The sequence below is a fragment of the Anastrepha obliqua genome, chromosome 1, assembly GCF_027943255.1.
Source record: "Anastrepha obliqua isolate idAnaObli1 chromosome 1, idAnaObli1_1.0, whole genome shotgun sequence".
NCBI lineage: Eukaryota > Metazoa > Arthropoda > Insecta > Diptera > Tephritidae > Anastrepha > Anastrepha obliqua.
Window position 1 is genome coordinate 42,497,216 of NC_072892.1, and position 17,654 is coordinate 42,514,869.

At 33.8% G+C, this 17,654-nt stretch overlaps 1 protein-coding gene across 1 annotated transcript; it reads left to right on the forward strand.

Annotated features, from left to right (window-relative positions):
- The first annotated feature begins 5,965 nt into the window (after window positions 1-5,965).
- On the forward strand, window positions 5,966-14,449 carry LOC129247879 (juvenile hormone esterase-like). The gene is made up of 5 exons (XM_054887243.1): window positions 5,966-6,290; window positions 9,785-9,910; window positions 9,969-10,989; window positions 14,087-14,216; window positions 14,292-14,449. Exons 1-5 carry the CDS (start codon window positions 6,048-6,050, stop codon window positions 14,419-14,421), a joined length of 1,650 nt encoding a protein of 549 aa, XP_054743218.1. The 5' UTR covers window positions 5,966-6,047; the 3' UTR covers window positions 14,422-14,449.
- The last annotated feature ends 3,205 nt before the right edge of the window (window positions 14,450-17,654 follow it).

Sequence of the window (17,654 nt, forward strand, 5' to 3'; positions counted from 1 at the left end):
CCGGGATGGCCTTCAGTTCCGTCTTCGTTGCGGCCTGAATCTCCTCTATCGTGTCAAAACGGTGTCCCCGGAGCGGTCTTTTGAGCCTGCTGAACAGCCAGAAGTCGCACGGTGCCAGATCAGGTGAATACGGTGGTTGCGGAACGATATGGGTTGAGTTTTTGATGAAATGATCACGAATTACGAGTCCAAAAAATTCAATGTTTTCGGTACCAGTCGAGATTTGACGCGCTTGAGGCCCAAAACATCCTTCAAAATGGTATTGACTGAGCCTTTCGATATGCCAACATCATCAGCAAGGTCTCTAATCGTTAATCGACGGTTTTTCAACACCAAATCTTTGATTTGTTGGACGTGAGCTTCGTCAGTTGAGGTTGAAGGTCGCCCAGGACGCTCTTCGTCTTCGACACGTTCACGACCGGCTTGGAACTCACTATACCACTTGTAAACATTTTTTTTAGACATAGCCTCATCACCAAAGGCTTTCTGCACCATCCTCAACGTATCCGAAAATTGATTCCGCAAACAAAATTTAATGCAAATTCTTTGCTCAACAAATTTCGACATTGCAAAAAACGAGAAACTCACTTTTAGCAGCTCACAAAACGACGCGTATCTCAAACAGTAAATGAATATTTCACATGAAATTTGACATAGATGTCACTCACAGTACTACCAACCTAAAAAAAAAAAGAATTCTCCTAATCCTTCAAAGCGCGCAGTTTAAAATCAAATGTCACCTTATTTTTTGGACACAGTAGTATATATCACCCCTCTTAACCGTACACATTTTCTGAAGTTGTCATAACTGCAGGCGCAGCAACAACAATGATTTTATTAGTATCAGTGCCCTGCTAATGGTAACCATTATGTAAATAAACATCTGTAAATCGATGCTTGCCACTCAACACCTGCTATTTTGGTTACTTTTCCCACTCTTGCTCTCTCCGTCGATTATGACTTTGGATTGGCATTTTCTTTGACAATTACCCGTAATAACGATGCCACGCAAACGTGTCATAAGCAAGAAAACTTTCATTGCATATCAAATGAATGTAAAATGAATTTGAGAGTTCGGATCGTGCGTACCATTTTAACAAAATGCCTGTTGCTTAGCAGACGTAAATCCTATGCATAAATTGATATAATAGCAGCCATATTATATTTAATTGTAAGCCACACAATTCAGTTTAATGTTTTCTTACTGCCACTCTATAAACTCATGAATCCTAAATGCTTATTATATGAAAACTGTACAGCATAGAATATCCAATTTTTATTTAAGTCATGCAGATATTTAAGACGACATTTGTTTTCATAAAGAAATAATGGATACCTACATTTTAGTACGCTTTTCGCGTAGTAACACTTGTAAGAAGACAATGTTTTAGCCTTGGGGGTATAGAAAGTATATAGAAGTATAGAATCCAAATAGCATTATAGTTCAATTACAATTTACAATATACAGTTTGTGTTTTCGTCAAAAGCTTCGCTGTCTCTTGCCACATTCCACAACTCTCTGATGTTTCCTATGCCTGTACAGTGTTTAATATTACGAACCCATGATATTGGTTTTCTTCGTTCTACTTCATCTTCCTTCTATTTTAACTTCCAGGATCAGTTGTAACATTTTGAACTTGCCATAGAATGTGGCCTACTCCGATTTATTCGGTGAAGAGCTTCAGTGTTGAAAAGTGATCAGTTCGCGATATTTTCAACATTAGCCCCTTACCCACATTGCAAACGCTTCTATACTGTTCATATCAGCAACTTTAAGGGTCTTTATTTCTATACCATACAAAAGGTAAGGTGAATTTATTTGTCTAACTTCGCAGGATTAAAATTTCGCTCTAGTTACTTTTTTCATGAGTTGGCAGCACTGTTGATAACATCTGGGCCAACTTTCATGTGAATGTCATTATCAGTAATATATTTACGCTTGTGTTTACCAAACGACCAAGAGTGCATTTTTCGATTTTTACAATGTCTGATTTGATTGAGCAGAAAAGTGCCATCAAATTTTGTTTGCGGAATGAAATTTCGGCTGCGGAAACGTTTAGCATGTTGCAGAAGGCATTTGGTGATTCGACCATGTCACAGAAAAATGTTCATAAGTGGTACAAAGACTTCAAAGAGGGTCGAGAACGTGTTGATGACTTGGAGCGCTCCGGACGACCATCGACGTCAACAGATGAACAACACGTCAGTAAAGTGAAGGAGTTAGTGCTCAAAAATCGTCGGTTGACTGTTAAAGACCTTACTGATATGATCGGAATATCAGAAGGATCTGCGAAAACCATTTTGAAAGACCATTTGGGCCTACGAAAAGTCAAATCTCGTTTGCTGCCGAAAACTCTCAATTTCTTGGAAAAAAGTCGTCGCGTTGATGTGTGTGAAACAATGCTTTCAGACTATCAGGACAAGCTTAAATGCATCATTAGATGAGAGGGGAGATGAGACTTGGATTTATGCTTACGACCCTGAAACAACCGATCAATCAAGCGAATATCGTACTAAAGGCGAGGCCAGACCGAAAAGAGCACGTCAAAGTCGTTCAAAAATAAAGGTTATGATGACAGTTTTTTTTCGATTTTCGTGGTGTGGTGCACTATGAATTCCTTCCACCTGGCCAAACTGTTAATAAAGAATATTATTTCAGCGTTATGCGTCGTTTACGTGAAGCAATTCGTCTAAAAAGACCAGAATTATGGGCCAACAACTCTTGGTTTTTGCATCACGATAATGCACCGTCTCACACTGCACTCGTTCTTCTGATTTGGCTCCGTGTGACTTCTGGCTATTTCCAAAACTCAAGAGACCACTCCGGGGAACGCGTTTCGAGTCGATTGAGGAGATAAAAGCTGAATCGAAGAAGGTGCTGATGGCTATACCAGAAATATACTATTTGGCATGTTTCGGGGATTGGAAAAATCGTTGGCATAAGTGTATTTCATCGAGAGGGGATTATTTTGAAGGGGATGAAATTGATTTATAAGAATAAATAAAGAACAACCAAATTCACCTTACTTTTTGCCCACAGTAGTACGCATTTGACAAAACGAATTTTTAACTGCATTTTAATTTGATGACTGCAGATCACTTTTTATAGTTGCAGAATGCTGACCTTGCTATTTCCATTCGAGTCCTAATTTCTTCGGTACAGTCCCAGTTCTCATCAGCAAGGTTTCATTGGTTCACCTTGTGTCGGTAAGGTTAAATTATTGTAAATATTTTTTCTGCATACAGCCATGTAATTGGTCTTAGTGGCATTGATCTTGATGCCGTATTTATTGCTCTACTCACCAACCTTCCTAAAAGGCTTTGCATATCTTTCTACTGTCCATAACAAGTATCATGTCAACAGCATTCCTAAAGTATTTCCGGAAAAATTGCTTCGGAGTAAATATTGAATAAAAAGGGTGAGCATACACACCTTTGCCTAACGCCCTTCAATATTTCAATATCCATTGCATTTCATTTGTATTTCTAACCTCTGCGGCTTGGTTTCAATGAGCGCAACTCCTTTACCTCGATGTCAAGTGATTGTAACACATTAAATAGCTTGTCATGTTGCACTGTATCTTAGCATATATCCGACTATATTAAATGAAACAAAAAAAAATTGTAAAGACTTATTCGTTAAGTTGATTAACCGATACTCATTGCATTTTTAGCCTGAGGTTTTTTAGCAAAGTGATAAAAATAGATTTTAACCAATGACCAAAATGGCGTTTTCAGTAGAAAAATTTATGTCAACACCCCAAAATCATCAATAAACAGTCACTCTCAGAGTAAACATTGACTTCTCGATGATCACGTGCGGGTTTTCCAATTCCAATCTTGCTTGTTACTATCTATAGCCGCCGCTTGTTATATGGACGCCCAAACAACACAACATTGAATTCGGAAATAAGTTTGTAATATTTCCCAATGTTGCTCAAGCGTAAAACGATTTATTTCGTTTCGCGAAGATGTGACATTGACTTTTTGTCAGGATCATATGATTAAATCCAATGCATTCCATGGACCACCCTGTACATACTTAGATGCCTACTTCAGTTGGTGTGCGTGTACATTTCATGTTTATGTAGTGGTAGTATTTTGGTTATGTATTTTTATACTACAAAGCAAAAAGTGTGGAGTGTTGAAAGTTTAATTAGAATTTTATTACACAAATGGGAGAATATGATAAACCAATTGAAACGATTGAGGGATTCCGCATGCTTAGGCTATGAGTTCATGCAAAAGCAAAAGCAAATAAACAAAATCACTTATAAATGGTGAACAAAAAATAATAAGCAAAGAAAAATCAAATAAACTATAAAAACTAAAGTCGCGGCTGGTGGCAATACTAGTTCGTATGCCTTTTAATTGCTGGAATGAAATGAGAACGCATTAATTTGATAGCTTAACGATAGTGCATAAATAAAGAAATTAAATGTTTTTCACACCAGACATACGAGTAACGGGTGTTGAAGCGATAATATTATAGTTCATATACACACATCCGTGCATGAACATTCATAGAGGAAGAAACAAATCGTATAGTTTTAATTCAATTTAATTTGCTCTTCAAAACATTACTCGTTGTACGCTGGCATGAATGGAATTCAGTTTGTCGCCATGAGATTAATTTGAACGAGATTTACTTATTACGGTGCACTGTAAATTATTTTAGGCTAAGCATATCGCGCTGAGCTTAAAGTACGGGTACGCGGTGATACCACTACGAAGAGAAAAAGGTGATGTTAGTGAGGAGAAAATTATACAGCCCACTAGGAAAAGAAAGATACCCAGATAGACAGGAGTGATTCGATCTACAGATACTAGAAACCCATCCAAAATATCTAAAAAGAAGGTCGCCATACCACAAAAGACATGCAATGGAATAAAATGGTGTTGTGTATGGACGGAAATTTTCACAGCTCATTGTACTTAAGATCAAGAGTGAGTATTTAATGCATAGGTGAGCCAGATGGTAGGACGATTCATTATTTCTCGCAGACTATTTTAAAAATCGTAGTAGTTTGCCGAAAAGAGAACATTGTTCGACCACTTTCAGTGCCACTCAAATTAGCTTTCACTCCTGATAACTATGAGCTTGATCTCAAAAGAAGAGTTTGAACGCACATTTCACAAATGTTTGCAAACCGAGCTGAGCAATATTTATGCAAAAAAAAATCTTCGAGCCAATTAACTTTTACTCATGATGTGTGCTTTATCTCAAAGGATGAGTTTGACCTCACATTCTAGAAATGTTTTAAAGCAAGAAAGAAAACCATTATATGAATCTGAATGGAAGATAATTTTCGCGTTTTTTAATGTTGTTTTTTAGAAAAGTTTTATAAGTACGGGTGAAAACGAATGCTCGAAATTTTTTAATATTAAAGAAAACTCCCAACATCGCCATCAAAACAATTGTCAAAAATCATTTCGATTTTTGGGCTACATGACACTTGCACTTTGCAAAATTGAATAGGCTATAAAATTGCATACTCGAAATATTTCTAAAAATTCAGGCTGAAAAATATCTAAACAAATTTTTTAATTTAAATATTTAAATATTTAATTACTTTAAATCGGCACACATTTTCAATTGTTTATTTGTAAGATTGTTTAAAAAGGATGAACTATATTTAAATTATATAGCTAAAAATTCAATTACTAAATTTGCCAAAATTAATTTGCTTTCACTTAAGGCAGTATTCATATAACTGTAATATGTTTTGTTCTAAGTATTGTATATTACAATATATTAACACCCACATATTCAATTACTAAAATTAATAAGAAAAAAGTTCCAATATTTGTATATAAAATAATAAATAAATACTAAAGCTTTTTTCGCCACAATGAAACTCTTTACCATCAGAACGCACTTTTATCGCTCAAACCGACAATTTTAGGCTCAGCTTGCAGCTAAATTTAAAAAACAAACTCAGTTTACTATCAACGCAAGTGCCGACTACAAGCATTGACGCTGTGTGTTTCTCTTAATTTTTCGTATTTTTTTTTGTTTGTTTTCAAGTGCATGCACACTCGCCATAATGTTTCTAATAAAATCTCTCATATTATTTAATTTACTTCATTGGCTGGCTTTGCTTAATTGTCGCGCACAAGTAAGCTCATCTGCGTCGGGCATTGGTGAGACTATTAAAAAGGAATTCTTTGTCGATCAGCGGAAGATTACGGTTGAAGGCGTGCTTAATGAGAGCTGGACCGGTGAGAAATATTTTGCATTTCGTGGAATACCCTACGTGAAGCCACCGATTGGGCAGCTGCGGTTTAAGGTAAAGCTACATAGAAAGTTGATATGCATAGGAATTACTATAAATCTGTTATGGAAAGAATATTAACGCTTTGAATGACAATTTATTTTCAGTCAGCACTGCTGTGGCAGACGATTTAAATTTCTTAGTTTTAAGAGGAGGGATTGAAATAGAAGCTTACGGTTTTATTGTTCAAATAATTTGTTATTATTAAAAATAATATTTGTTTCAGATATTTATATGAATGTTTATTGTTATATTTACTCGTATGTATGTATAAATATTGTCAGTTTGTTCAGGAAAGTTTACGAGCTGGACTCGTCATTTTCGTTTAAGAGGTTAATTGATTTCTACAACAACATTGAACTTTTTTCATGACAAGAAACAATGGGTTCCAAGGAAACCCAGTCTTGATATAGATATCTGTATAGAGATATGTGACTGTACTGAATGATAAATATTTTGATAATATATTCTAAGCCGTTATCTTTTTCGTATACTTTCCTGTAATGGATGAAGTAATTGATGGACTCCAAAAGAATTATCATCACAGTATTCTTTATAAAATTGTTAAGCAAGTAAGTTGGTGGAGAAGTATTGAAAGAGAAACCTGTTAGCCAGTAACGGAATCCAAAATTTAATATCTTAATATTTCGTCTAACATTCGAATGTACAAAAAATTGTACTTCGATCGGTCAATTCTTTACTAGCCAATATAATTTGTATTTTGTTTTTTTTTTTTCAATGGAAATATTCGTTTGGAAGGTCTATCAGCAACAAAAATTCATATTCATGGATATTTTTTTTATTGCAATAAAAAAAGGATTTCATTTAAAAATTCAATTGTGTTATTTCCGCTCTCTTGCTTTTTAACCAATCTGTTTATAATAAATGACAAGATAGATATTTTTCCCTAAGCTCGTATAGTGTAAACAGTCAGTACAATGCTATAGAATTTTGACAATTTAAAATGAAAGCATCGGACAATCGTATAGCTTTTGACCTCCCTAGATCAACTACTGCATTAGCACGCTCGAAGCTTCAGTAGAAGGAGATTTATATTTTCCAGCAACCAATAGTTTTAAGAAACATGCTGATGCTTTTCAGCTGCCGATGAGACTGGGTTGAAAATAGTTATAAGAGTCAATTCCTGTTTCTTACGTTAATGTTGAGAAGATTTCAGCATCATAAACAAACATTTTTTCTATGTTGCTAAAAATCACCGAAATGGTTTTTTTTTATTATAATTTGATTATTTGACATCCGATTTTCAAAATAATAAGTCAATAAATCAAATTTGAAGAGTTCTGCATTTGGTTCTAATGCCTTTTAGAGCATCGAAGTCGTTTTCACCTAATTCGGTTATTGAAAACGATTATACTCCCCTAAGGTATCCTTTATTTTCATACTGTTTTCATAAACGTAAAAGTTATAACATTTCCAGGGCTGGAGCTTCGCAACTTTTTTTTTGAAGGGTGACCCACTCAGTCTATAGTGCATTAAAAAAAATGTCTCAAATATGAAAAAAGCAAAGTAAAAATTGCACCAGTCCTATATAATGAAAAAGAAATTTCTATTAAAACATCAAAGTCTTGCAGCCCAACCTCATGTAAATTCATGGCGTGAAAGTTTTTTATGTAAGTCTGGGTTAGTTTGTCTGCAGATGTGTGTGCATAAGGAATTTTTGACAGATTATTAACGGCATGCATGAATATTAGGTTGGGCTGTGGCGCGCCACTAAGTACACAATGCAAAGGTGTGCCCAATATCAAAGCGCTAATCGTCTCTCAGCGAATTTGAGGGAATCAGCTGATTTGCTGAGATAATAAAGGCGATAACAGCGGTTCGTCTACAGCAGAGGTCGGATAAAACTGAGATTGTATAACTCATATCAAAAAAATCAATGCAGCCCTTGCCCATCCCACTTCGCTGCCAATTGATTTGAAGAGGGTACGAATGCGTATGAAATGAGCGCTTATAATTGTACTGTCAAGTCCCCTATGATGTATTTATTTATTTATATAATCAACAAACAAGAGGCTTACAGACTATTTATTTAGACCATGTTGATTGGGACATAACAAATGTTTAACAGCAAAGTATATTTTGTCTTTGACTATATACTCAAACAATTTCGAAACTGTAAAGAGCAGCCAAGGTTACTCTCACAACTTTGCCCCCGCAATTTTCCCTTACAATTTCTTGATTATGATTTTCTATATTTTATATATTTTATTCTTTGTTACGAGCCAACGTTGAAGAATCTCGAACAATGTCGAGAGTACGTGGCTTTTAACAATAAGGCTTCGTGGGCCACTTTTTCTATGTCTCTTTTATAATTTGTAGCAATTTTAAAATAACTCCATACAAAATTTAAACGACGTGAATTTAAACAGATTCATGTGACTCAATACTAAAACAAAAAAATCATTTGAAATTGAATCTTCTTCCATATATCCAGGAATCCCACTGGATTTCTCTTGAACCTATTGGAGAATATCAAAGAAAAATTCGAATTTCTTTACTAAGAAAGATGGCTAAAGGTAGTTAATTAACAAATTTGATTTCCCTTACACGAAGTAAAGAATCCCAAAAATTAATGCAAAGTGTAATACTAAATTAAATACAACGAAAAGAAGTGAAGCGAAATGAAGTGAAAAAGTAATGGTTAGAATGGAATTGAGTGAAAAAGGATTGAGGAAATTCTGAAATTTGAGAATTTATAATGAATGGGCTCAAAATCGTTTAAAGAAGAAATTAAATTTCTACATACCCAGAAACGTAATTGGAACCAGTTTTCTTTCTCGCATTCGCTAGCAACCTTCAAGAGGTCTCACTGGTCAGCTACCCCTAATTGACTTTGGAAAATCAAAAAAAACAAAAAAAACAAAACAGAATAACGTGTTTTAAACCTTATCGTGGCACAGGATGGGATTAGAAATAGAATCTTCTTCTATTTATCATTTTCAATTTCTGGAGTAAGGCACTTCCTCTTAAACCTAGTGCAGATTATCAAAGAGAAATTTTAATTTCCCAACTAATCAAGCTCACCAAGGAATATTTGGTTAACAAATTTCATTTTTTTTTTAATTTTTAATTCTTTTCTTATGAAATTGTTCCACAAAATTGAAGGGCCTACAGTTTCAAGCCGACTCCGAACGACAGATATTTTTATGAGGAGCTTTTTCATGGCAGAAATTCAGTCGGAGGCTTGCCATTTCCTGCCGAGGGGTGACCGCTATTAGAAAAATGTTTTTTTTGTTTTGTTCTTAATTTTAGTGTTTCACCGAGGTTTGAACCGACGTTCTCTCTATGAATTCCGAATGGTAGTCACCAACCCTTGACCTCATAGTCTCGATAAAATCGAGCAACAGTCATTCAGATTTAGCAAACTAAATGTATTTATAAATAATATAATACTTCAGAGTAAACTAGCCTGATTTTCTGGGTGTGCGATTTCACGATTATTATTTTATGAAACAACATAAAATATAAGGTTAATTTTTTATTTTCAGGATCCCAAGCCACTAGAAGAATTACCCTCATTTATCGATGCACGCTACGATGGACACGATTGCCCTTCTATCTACGCCACAAATGCTTCAGAGGATTGCCTCATACTGAACATTTTCACTCCAACTGTGAGTTTTAAAAGTAAACATACCCCGAAAACTCAGGTAAAATACCTTTTCACTGCAGATTATTGGAACAGCCTCACTGCCTGTACTTGTCTTCATTCATCCAGGTGGGCTTTATATCGGATCCTCACTAAGTTCCTTTATCAGTCCCGTTTATCTCCTATCCAAGCCGATGGTAGTTGTAACATTCAATTACCGTCTCGGCACACTTGGCTTTCTGCAACTCGGCACACGCGAAATACCCGGCAATGCTGGGTTCAAAGACCAAGTGCACGCACTTCGCTGGGTAGTCAAATATATACAACTATTCGGTGGCAACCCTAAAGATATCACACTCATGGGTTATAGTGCTGGTGCATTGAGCGTAAGTCTACATTTGGTATCGCCTATGTCACAGGGTCTCTTTCACAAAGCGATCATAATGAGTGGCTCAGTGCCACCTCAGAAGTCATTGCCGCAACGCGCACAATTGGAGCTGATGCGCAAACAGGCGCGTGTTTTAAATTGTACGGATGCAATGAATGAAACAGAGATCTTGAATTGCTTGCAGCGATTTAACGGTTGTGAAATTGCTTCAACGCTGCGTAGCATCTTTGAATTCGGCAAAGATAATCCAATTTATATTTTTCTGCCGGTTATCGAAAATGACTTTGGTCAGGAACGTTTTCTTACTGAACCGCCTTTTGAGAGTTTGCAACGTGGCGAATTTTCTAAGGTGCCTATTTTGCTAGGCTTTACAAATGGTGAATTTTGTCAATCGGCTGTGGATATTATGAGAGATGCGAGGTTAGAGCGACAGTTCTATGAAGAGTTTGAAAAGTTGGCACCTGCTGTATTTATGTATGCTGGTCATAAGGGGAATTTGAGTGAAATTAGCGTGACATTGAGGGAGCGTTACTTAAAGAACTTTACAGGCCTCGATAACAACAACTTGGCGCGGTTGTGCGACTTTTTCTCGGATGCAATTATTCGCTTCGGGGCGCAGCACCTGGCGGAGTTAGCGGCACCACATACTAAAGTATTTCCTTACAGCTTTGAGTTTAGAGGAGAGTTTACTAATCTTAACTATCCCATAAAACCGGGTGAGTTAGTGAAAAGTAGTAATTGTTTTTAATTCTTAAGCAATATATCTTTTTTATTCAACTTCTCTTCGTCTAATTTCATTAAATTTATCTTCATTATCTATTCTTCTATTTTTTTCTTCTACTTATAGGTTTATTTCATTTAATATAGATTATTGTTTCTAACATTTCACGCTTCACATTTTTTTACTTTATTTCATTAGAGAAATACATTTAATTTAATTTAAAAATATTTTTTCCTTTCGTTTCATTTCATTTTGTTCTACTATAATTTATATTAGTAAATTTTTTTATTCCAGTGCTTATTATTTAATTTCACATTATTCTTTTCTATTATACTTCATTTGGTCTTCTTCTAATCCACTCCGTTTCCTTTTACTATATAGTATTTCATTCTACTTCTTTCCACTCTATGCCATTTCGTTACATACCTTTGCATCCAATTTTATCAGAGGACGTCTGAAATAGAGAAAATACACTCCAGGCATAATTCGGAAATTAAACTTACCTTTCATATATCATTACGCACCCAGGCTTGGTCTTAATTTGATGTATATTTAAACCTAATAATGTTTTGGGTGGAGAAATAAGCAAGATAAATTAAGGAAACGGTCCTTTTTAATTAGTTTTATTCCTGTTAATTTAAGGGGTTATACGCAGTTATGACTTTCAAAAAAATCGATTTTTTTATTGCATTTTTGCAATGTACATATATTCAAAAGTATACGCACGAAATTTGAAGTAGATCTAAGCAATACTTTCGGAGTTATACCTAAATATGTAGAGATGCCTCGGCACGTTTTAAGGTAGGTATTGAAACTTTAAACGTGTTTTTTTCAAAACGGCATTTTTCAAGTCGGTGTACACGATATCTCGAAAACGGCTTGTTTGATCGGTCAACCGTTTTAACTCAATCTTTAAAGATACATTTTCTAGTAATTAATCGTTCCTTTTGTAAATCTGATACTTATTTTCCATTTTATAATCAATTTACGGCCAAATGTTAACGTAAAAATCGAAATCATTTCTTTTAAAAGCTGCCATTTTGTGAAAATTCACTATTTTGATTAGCCGAACGATTAATTACTAAATAATCTAATATATTAACAAAATTTGTTTGGTTTTTTGATTTCAGATAATCCAATCCTGAGTTACGATGTACACCGTAAATCGTCTTTTTTTAAAGGAGGTTCCAAAAATCGCCTGCAGCGCGCTCTATAATCAACATTTTCATAAATAAAAAATTTTGTTACGTTCTTGAAGGATGCTTTAATAACTGCCAAAAATTTTCAAATTAAAATATTCTGAAGTTTCTTCAGGATAAATCCTTGACAACCCGTCTTTTATTTGCTTCATAACTGCGTATAACCCCTAAAATTTACCCCATTTCATTTTGTTTCAAAATTTTATTCCAGTTAATTGTAACTTACTTCATTTTATTTTATTTTAAATTTCACCTTATCTCAGAGCGCTTCATTTAAAATTGCAAGCGATGGCGATTTATTTAATTTCATGTATTTGAAGATTACTTGCTTGTACTGTATTTTACTTCATTCCACTTTATTGTTCAAATCATTTGAAAATATCATTTCACTTCAGTTTATTTTATTTCGCTCCAAAATCCCTTCCATTTTTTTTTAATTTCATTTCATTTTACATTATTTCAAATTTTTATTTGATTTTAGTTAATTCATTTCGTATCAAAATTCCGTACAATTTCATTTCAGCCTACTTCATTTCATTTAATTTCATTACAAAATCTCATTTCCTTTATTTTTCATTCCATTTCATCCATCTTAGCTCATTTCCTCTCATTTCAGTTTATGTTATTTTACATCAAAACTCCATTTAATTTTTTTTAAATTTCATTTCATTTTACTTAATTTAATTTTATTTGAAAATTTGTTCTCATCTCAGTTCATTTCACCTCATTCCATTTCATTTCAAAATGGCATGTCATTACGATACATTTCATTCCATACTATTTCAAGAAAATTGTATTCCACTTTATTTCATTTCATTTGAAGATTCCATTTCATTTCAGTTTATTTCATATAAAAAATTTCATATAATTTCATATAATTTCAGTTTATTTCATTTTATTTTATTTTATTTTATTTTATTTTATTTTATTTTATTTTATTTTATTTTATTTTATTTTATTTTATTTTATTTTATTTTATTTTATTTTATTTTATTTTATTTTATTTTATTTTATTTTATTTTATTTTATTTTATTTTATTTTATTTTATTTTATTTTATTTTATTTTATTTTATTTTATTTTATTTTATTTTATTTTATTTTATTTTATTTTATTTTATTTTATTTTATTTTATTTTATTTTATTTTATTTTATTTCAAAATTGCATCTCAATTCAGCTGCATCTCATTTATTTAACTGCGTTTCATTTCTCACGTCAATTAAAAATTTGTCGTAATCTCAAAACTTTATCTCATTTCAGTTCATTTCACTTTAAAATTTCATTTATTTTTATTACAAAATTTACCCCCTTTTCGATTCATTTAATTTTAGTTCATTTTAATTCAATATTTCACCTCACTTCTTTTTTTTTCATTTCGTATCATTTCAGAATTTCATTTTATTTTACTTTATTTCATTTCAAGGTTCATTTAATTTTAAAATTTCATATATATAATTTCAAAATTTTAGCTCATTTCATTTCATAATTTCATCAAATTTTAATTCAAATCTCATTTTATCTAATTTCTATTCGCTTCATTTGAAGATCAAATTACGTTCATTTCATTTCAAATTTCATCCCATTTCCGCTCATTTAATTTCATTACAAAATTCCATTTAATTTAATTTAAATATATCATCTCACTTCAATTCTTTTCATAAAAAATTTAGTCTCATTTCAGTTCACTTCAAATAATTTTATATTATTTCATTTCTCCTCCTTTCGTTTTCTTTTATTTCATTTCATTCCATTTATTTGTAATGCTTCTACGATTTCCTTCTATTTATTTAATTTATATTACAGTTCCTATTTTTCACTCTCTTTACCTGCCTCCACTTCGATTGTGATTTTACCAACTGAAAGTTTAATAATTCCTTGCTTGCCTCAATTTAGATCGCGTTGAACACATGGATGACTTAATGTATTTATTTGAAATGAGCCCTAGCGCCCTCAAACATTTCGAGAACAGTGCAGCTATGATCCGGCAGTATACAAAATTTGTATTTGATTTCATGAAAAAGGGGTGAGTGTAAGAATTAAATATTAAAAATATAATAATTCCACTTCTATAAAACAATTTTTCATCTATTTAATTCAGCTCCCTACTTTTTGGCCAACGCCCAACTTATCCTACAGGATATACTAAAGTATATCGGACATTAGAGTTCCAACCGGGCACTTTTTTCGCCAAGGACACTTATGACATGTGGAAGCAACTATTTTTGTGAACTACTATATCCAAGAATAAATGGAAAGCCCTGAATTGAAATTTGCTGGAGTTTTGTTTATTTATAATTATTTTCTCAATTGCATTTTTCAAATATACGTATGCATATATATTAAAAAAAAATCACTGAAGGAAAATTAATTACGTTCAATAGTAATCCTTAATTAATTTTTGATCGTTCAGATTACCATCTCCGGAGGGCTGCAGAGCATGCGCACTACAAGGCATACCTCAAAAATCGGCTTTACAAGCAGGTTAGTGCTTAAGGCTGGTGAGAATTGTAGAGTTTAGGTTAAAGAATAAGACTAATGAAGTAATCAGAAATTTGATCTCAGTGACTCGAAACACCAGCTGCCGTGTAACTTTTTATTTTTTTTTTTAGTTTCTCATACTTGACTCAAGTAGGAAAGTATGCACGTGTGCATTTTTTTCTTGTATACTACGCTTGGGAGCATAGGACCTCTACAAGATCCTTTCATCGTACACGGTTCTGGGCAGTTTTTTTTGCGACGTCCCATATATGATAATATCCGCATCTGCTAGCTCGCGCAACATTGACCTTCTCTAAGTATTTTTTGGCCGACCGTTTGGCCGAATGTTTCACTTCCGTACAAAAATACTCACTTTACACATGAGCTGAATATTCACAGTTTAGAGCGCCTAGAGATTTGCCCATAATATAATATATGCATTCGCCCGAACGCCGCCCTTGCTTTGTTTAGCCTGCAGTTTTATTGTGGTTGACTCCCATAGCTTTCGGCTTGACGATGTTGATCTTCAGTCCGACAGTGCGTGCCAGCGTGACTAGACTGTCCACCTTCTAACGTCAGTGAGTTTGTGAGAGAGGAAACAGATGACGTCGGTGAAGTCCAGGCCCTGCAAATGACTGGTGAAACTCCATACGATGCCTCTTTTGTGCAAGGTGAAAGGGCTGATAAAGGCGTCTAGGTCGATAGTGAAGAGACAGGGGACAACCTTGCCTTACGGGTTGGTGGCATGATTTTGATTTTATCTTAAAATTTTGATTTCACTTAGCGAAAGAAACTTCCCTCCATATTTTCCCTAGCTATTTCATACCATAAATGCCCCACGCAATATATATATATATTTTTTTTTCGCATACCTCATAATTGAAGTTTGTTTGTTTGACCTTAATTATTTTTATAATACTTTAGCACTCGTTTTATTTTTTTTGTTTTTGTTAATTTGCTCGCTGCTAAGCTGGAGAATCAGCAACGCACTAGCATAACTCAATTCGCTCAACGACATTACATAAACTCCGTTGCCAGAAGAGGGGAATAACTCAAGTATCGGTTGGCTACTAACTGAAACGAACTGCTGCCCAGAATGAAATGCGTCACAAGCCTCATGTAATTTTGTTTAATTGAAATGGATGCTGAAGGTGACTCGTGATGGGAGTAAATATAGTTGCGTTCATTGATTAAATGAAACGGCTTTGGAGATTTTTTGAGATGGATAGATTGAATGAGAATTTTGAAAAATTGAATCGAAATAGGAAAGTTGTGTTTATACTTATATAAGAAAATGTTTTAAATTGAGGTTTTTTTAGAAATATTCTAAGCCAGTAGCTTTTTTTAAATGTTAAAGTGCTGCTTGGAATTTATTTTTCTTTTGCACATAAGTAAAATTTCTTTTAAGGAATAAGAATTAATTCAATATTTTCTTCCTGTATGTACAAGTATATAAATATTTGTTATAGTTACTCGTATATGTACACTGAACCGTAGAACTATTCAGCAAAGATTATGTTCATAAACTACTGCCGACGAGCTAACCCCGCGGCACTCGCTACGGCGTAAAAAAATACCACAGCGAACACAAATTTCGTTTTATTTTATTCCTAAGTATTCAGCAACAATGACTCGGTACACTAGAAGGAATAAAGCTGAAATTCCATCAATACTTATCAAAGTCAAGATCCGAAAATTTGAACTCCCTTCTTCCGATTCCCTAAGATTAAAATTCGTGTCATATGTCAAAAAAACAAGAAACAAGAAAAAAAGCTGACAAATTCTGCTGCACCACAAAAGAATGGAATGTGGTGTCAACGTTGCTCAGAAAGAAATTGAAGCTCGGGCAACTGCAAGATGTTCAGCAGAATCATTGCCATCAAACAAACCCAGAAAAAGGTGGAGTTATTTGTTCAAGAAAAAAATAAGCTTAAAAGGACTTGATCTAAACATCGTAGTGCCGCAGATTATACAGCTCATTTAATTTATAGAAAATAATACCACTGAAGTCGAATGTGTTTATGCGCGTCTATCATTTGGTACTGCCCGGGCTCTAAACTCATTGTAAGAAAGAAACGTTGAATGATAAAAAAGTTTCTAATAGCGGTCTCCCTTCGCCAAGCAGTGGCAATCCTTCGAGTTTATTTTTGCCATAAAAAAATTGCTGAAGAACGATTGCTGCTAAATAATTTAATCAAAAATAAATTAAAGTTATAATTTACTAGTTTTGGCACATTCTTGTTGAAAATAAAGGACGGCTATGTCTTCAAGACCAGGCCACAAATAAAGAAAGCCATTTAATCAGTTGCCTTCAGCGATGCACATTGACAGTAAAAGCTCTTTCATTTTCAGTTTCGAAGAAAAACGGGCCAATTATTCCACCAGCCTAAAAACCACACCAAATATTATATTTGAGAGGATTCACTACTTTTTCTCAAAATTACTTAACGGTTTTCTTCTCCCCAGATACGACAATTTCGTTTGTTGACAACTCCATCCAGTCTGATTTGAGTTTAATTAGTAGAGGTGATTTTGCGTGAAGCCCAGGCATTACATTCAAAGGACCAATTCACGAAATTTCTGCATTGATAATGATCAGTTGGCTTCAATACTTCTGCTAATTGAATTTGCACATTTTACGTAAAACCCAGTCATTACATTCAAAGGACCAATTTACGAAATTTCTGCATTGATAATGATCAGTTGGCTTCAATACTTTTGCTAATTGAATTTTGTTAGGATGCAAATGCAAGGTCTTACAAAACATTTCTCATGAATGCTTAGAACGTCGAGATATCGTTGTTGAAGGTTACTTACTAACACTACATCAACAATATTCTCATCCGAACGTCCAGTTTTTGGTCTGCCAGTTCTTTTTCTATCCTATACAGAACCCTTTTATTGAAATATTTTCACCAACCTTGGAATGGCCGACTCATTCAGACGACTATTCCCACCACAAAATCACGAATTTTCCGATATG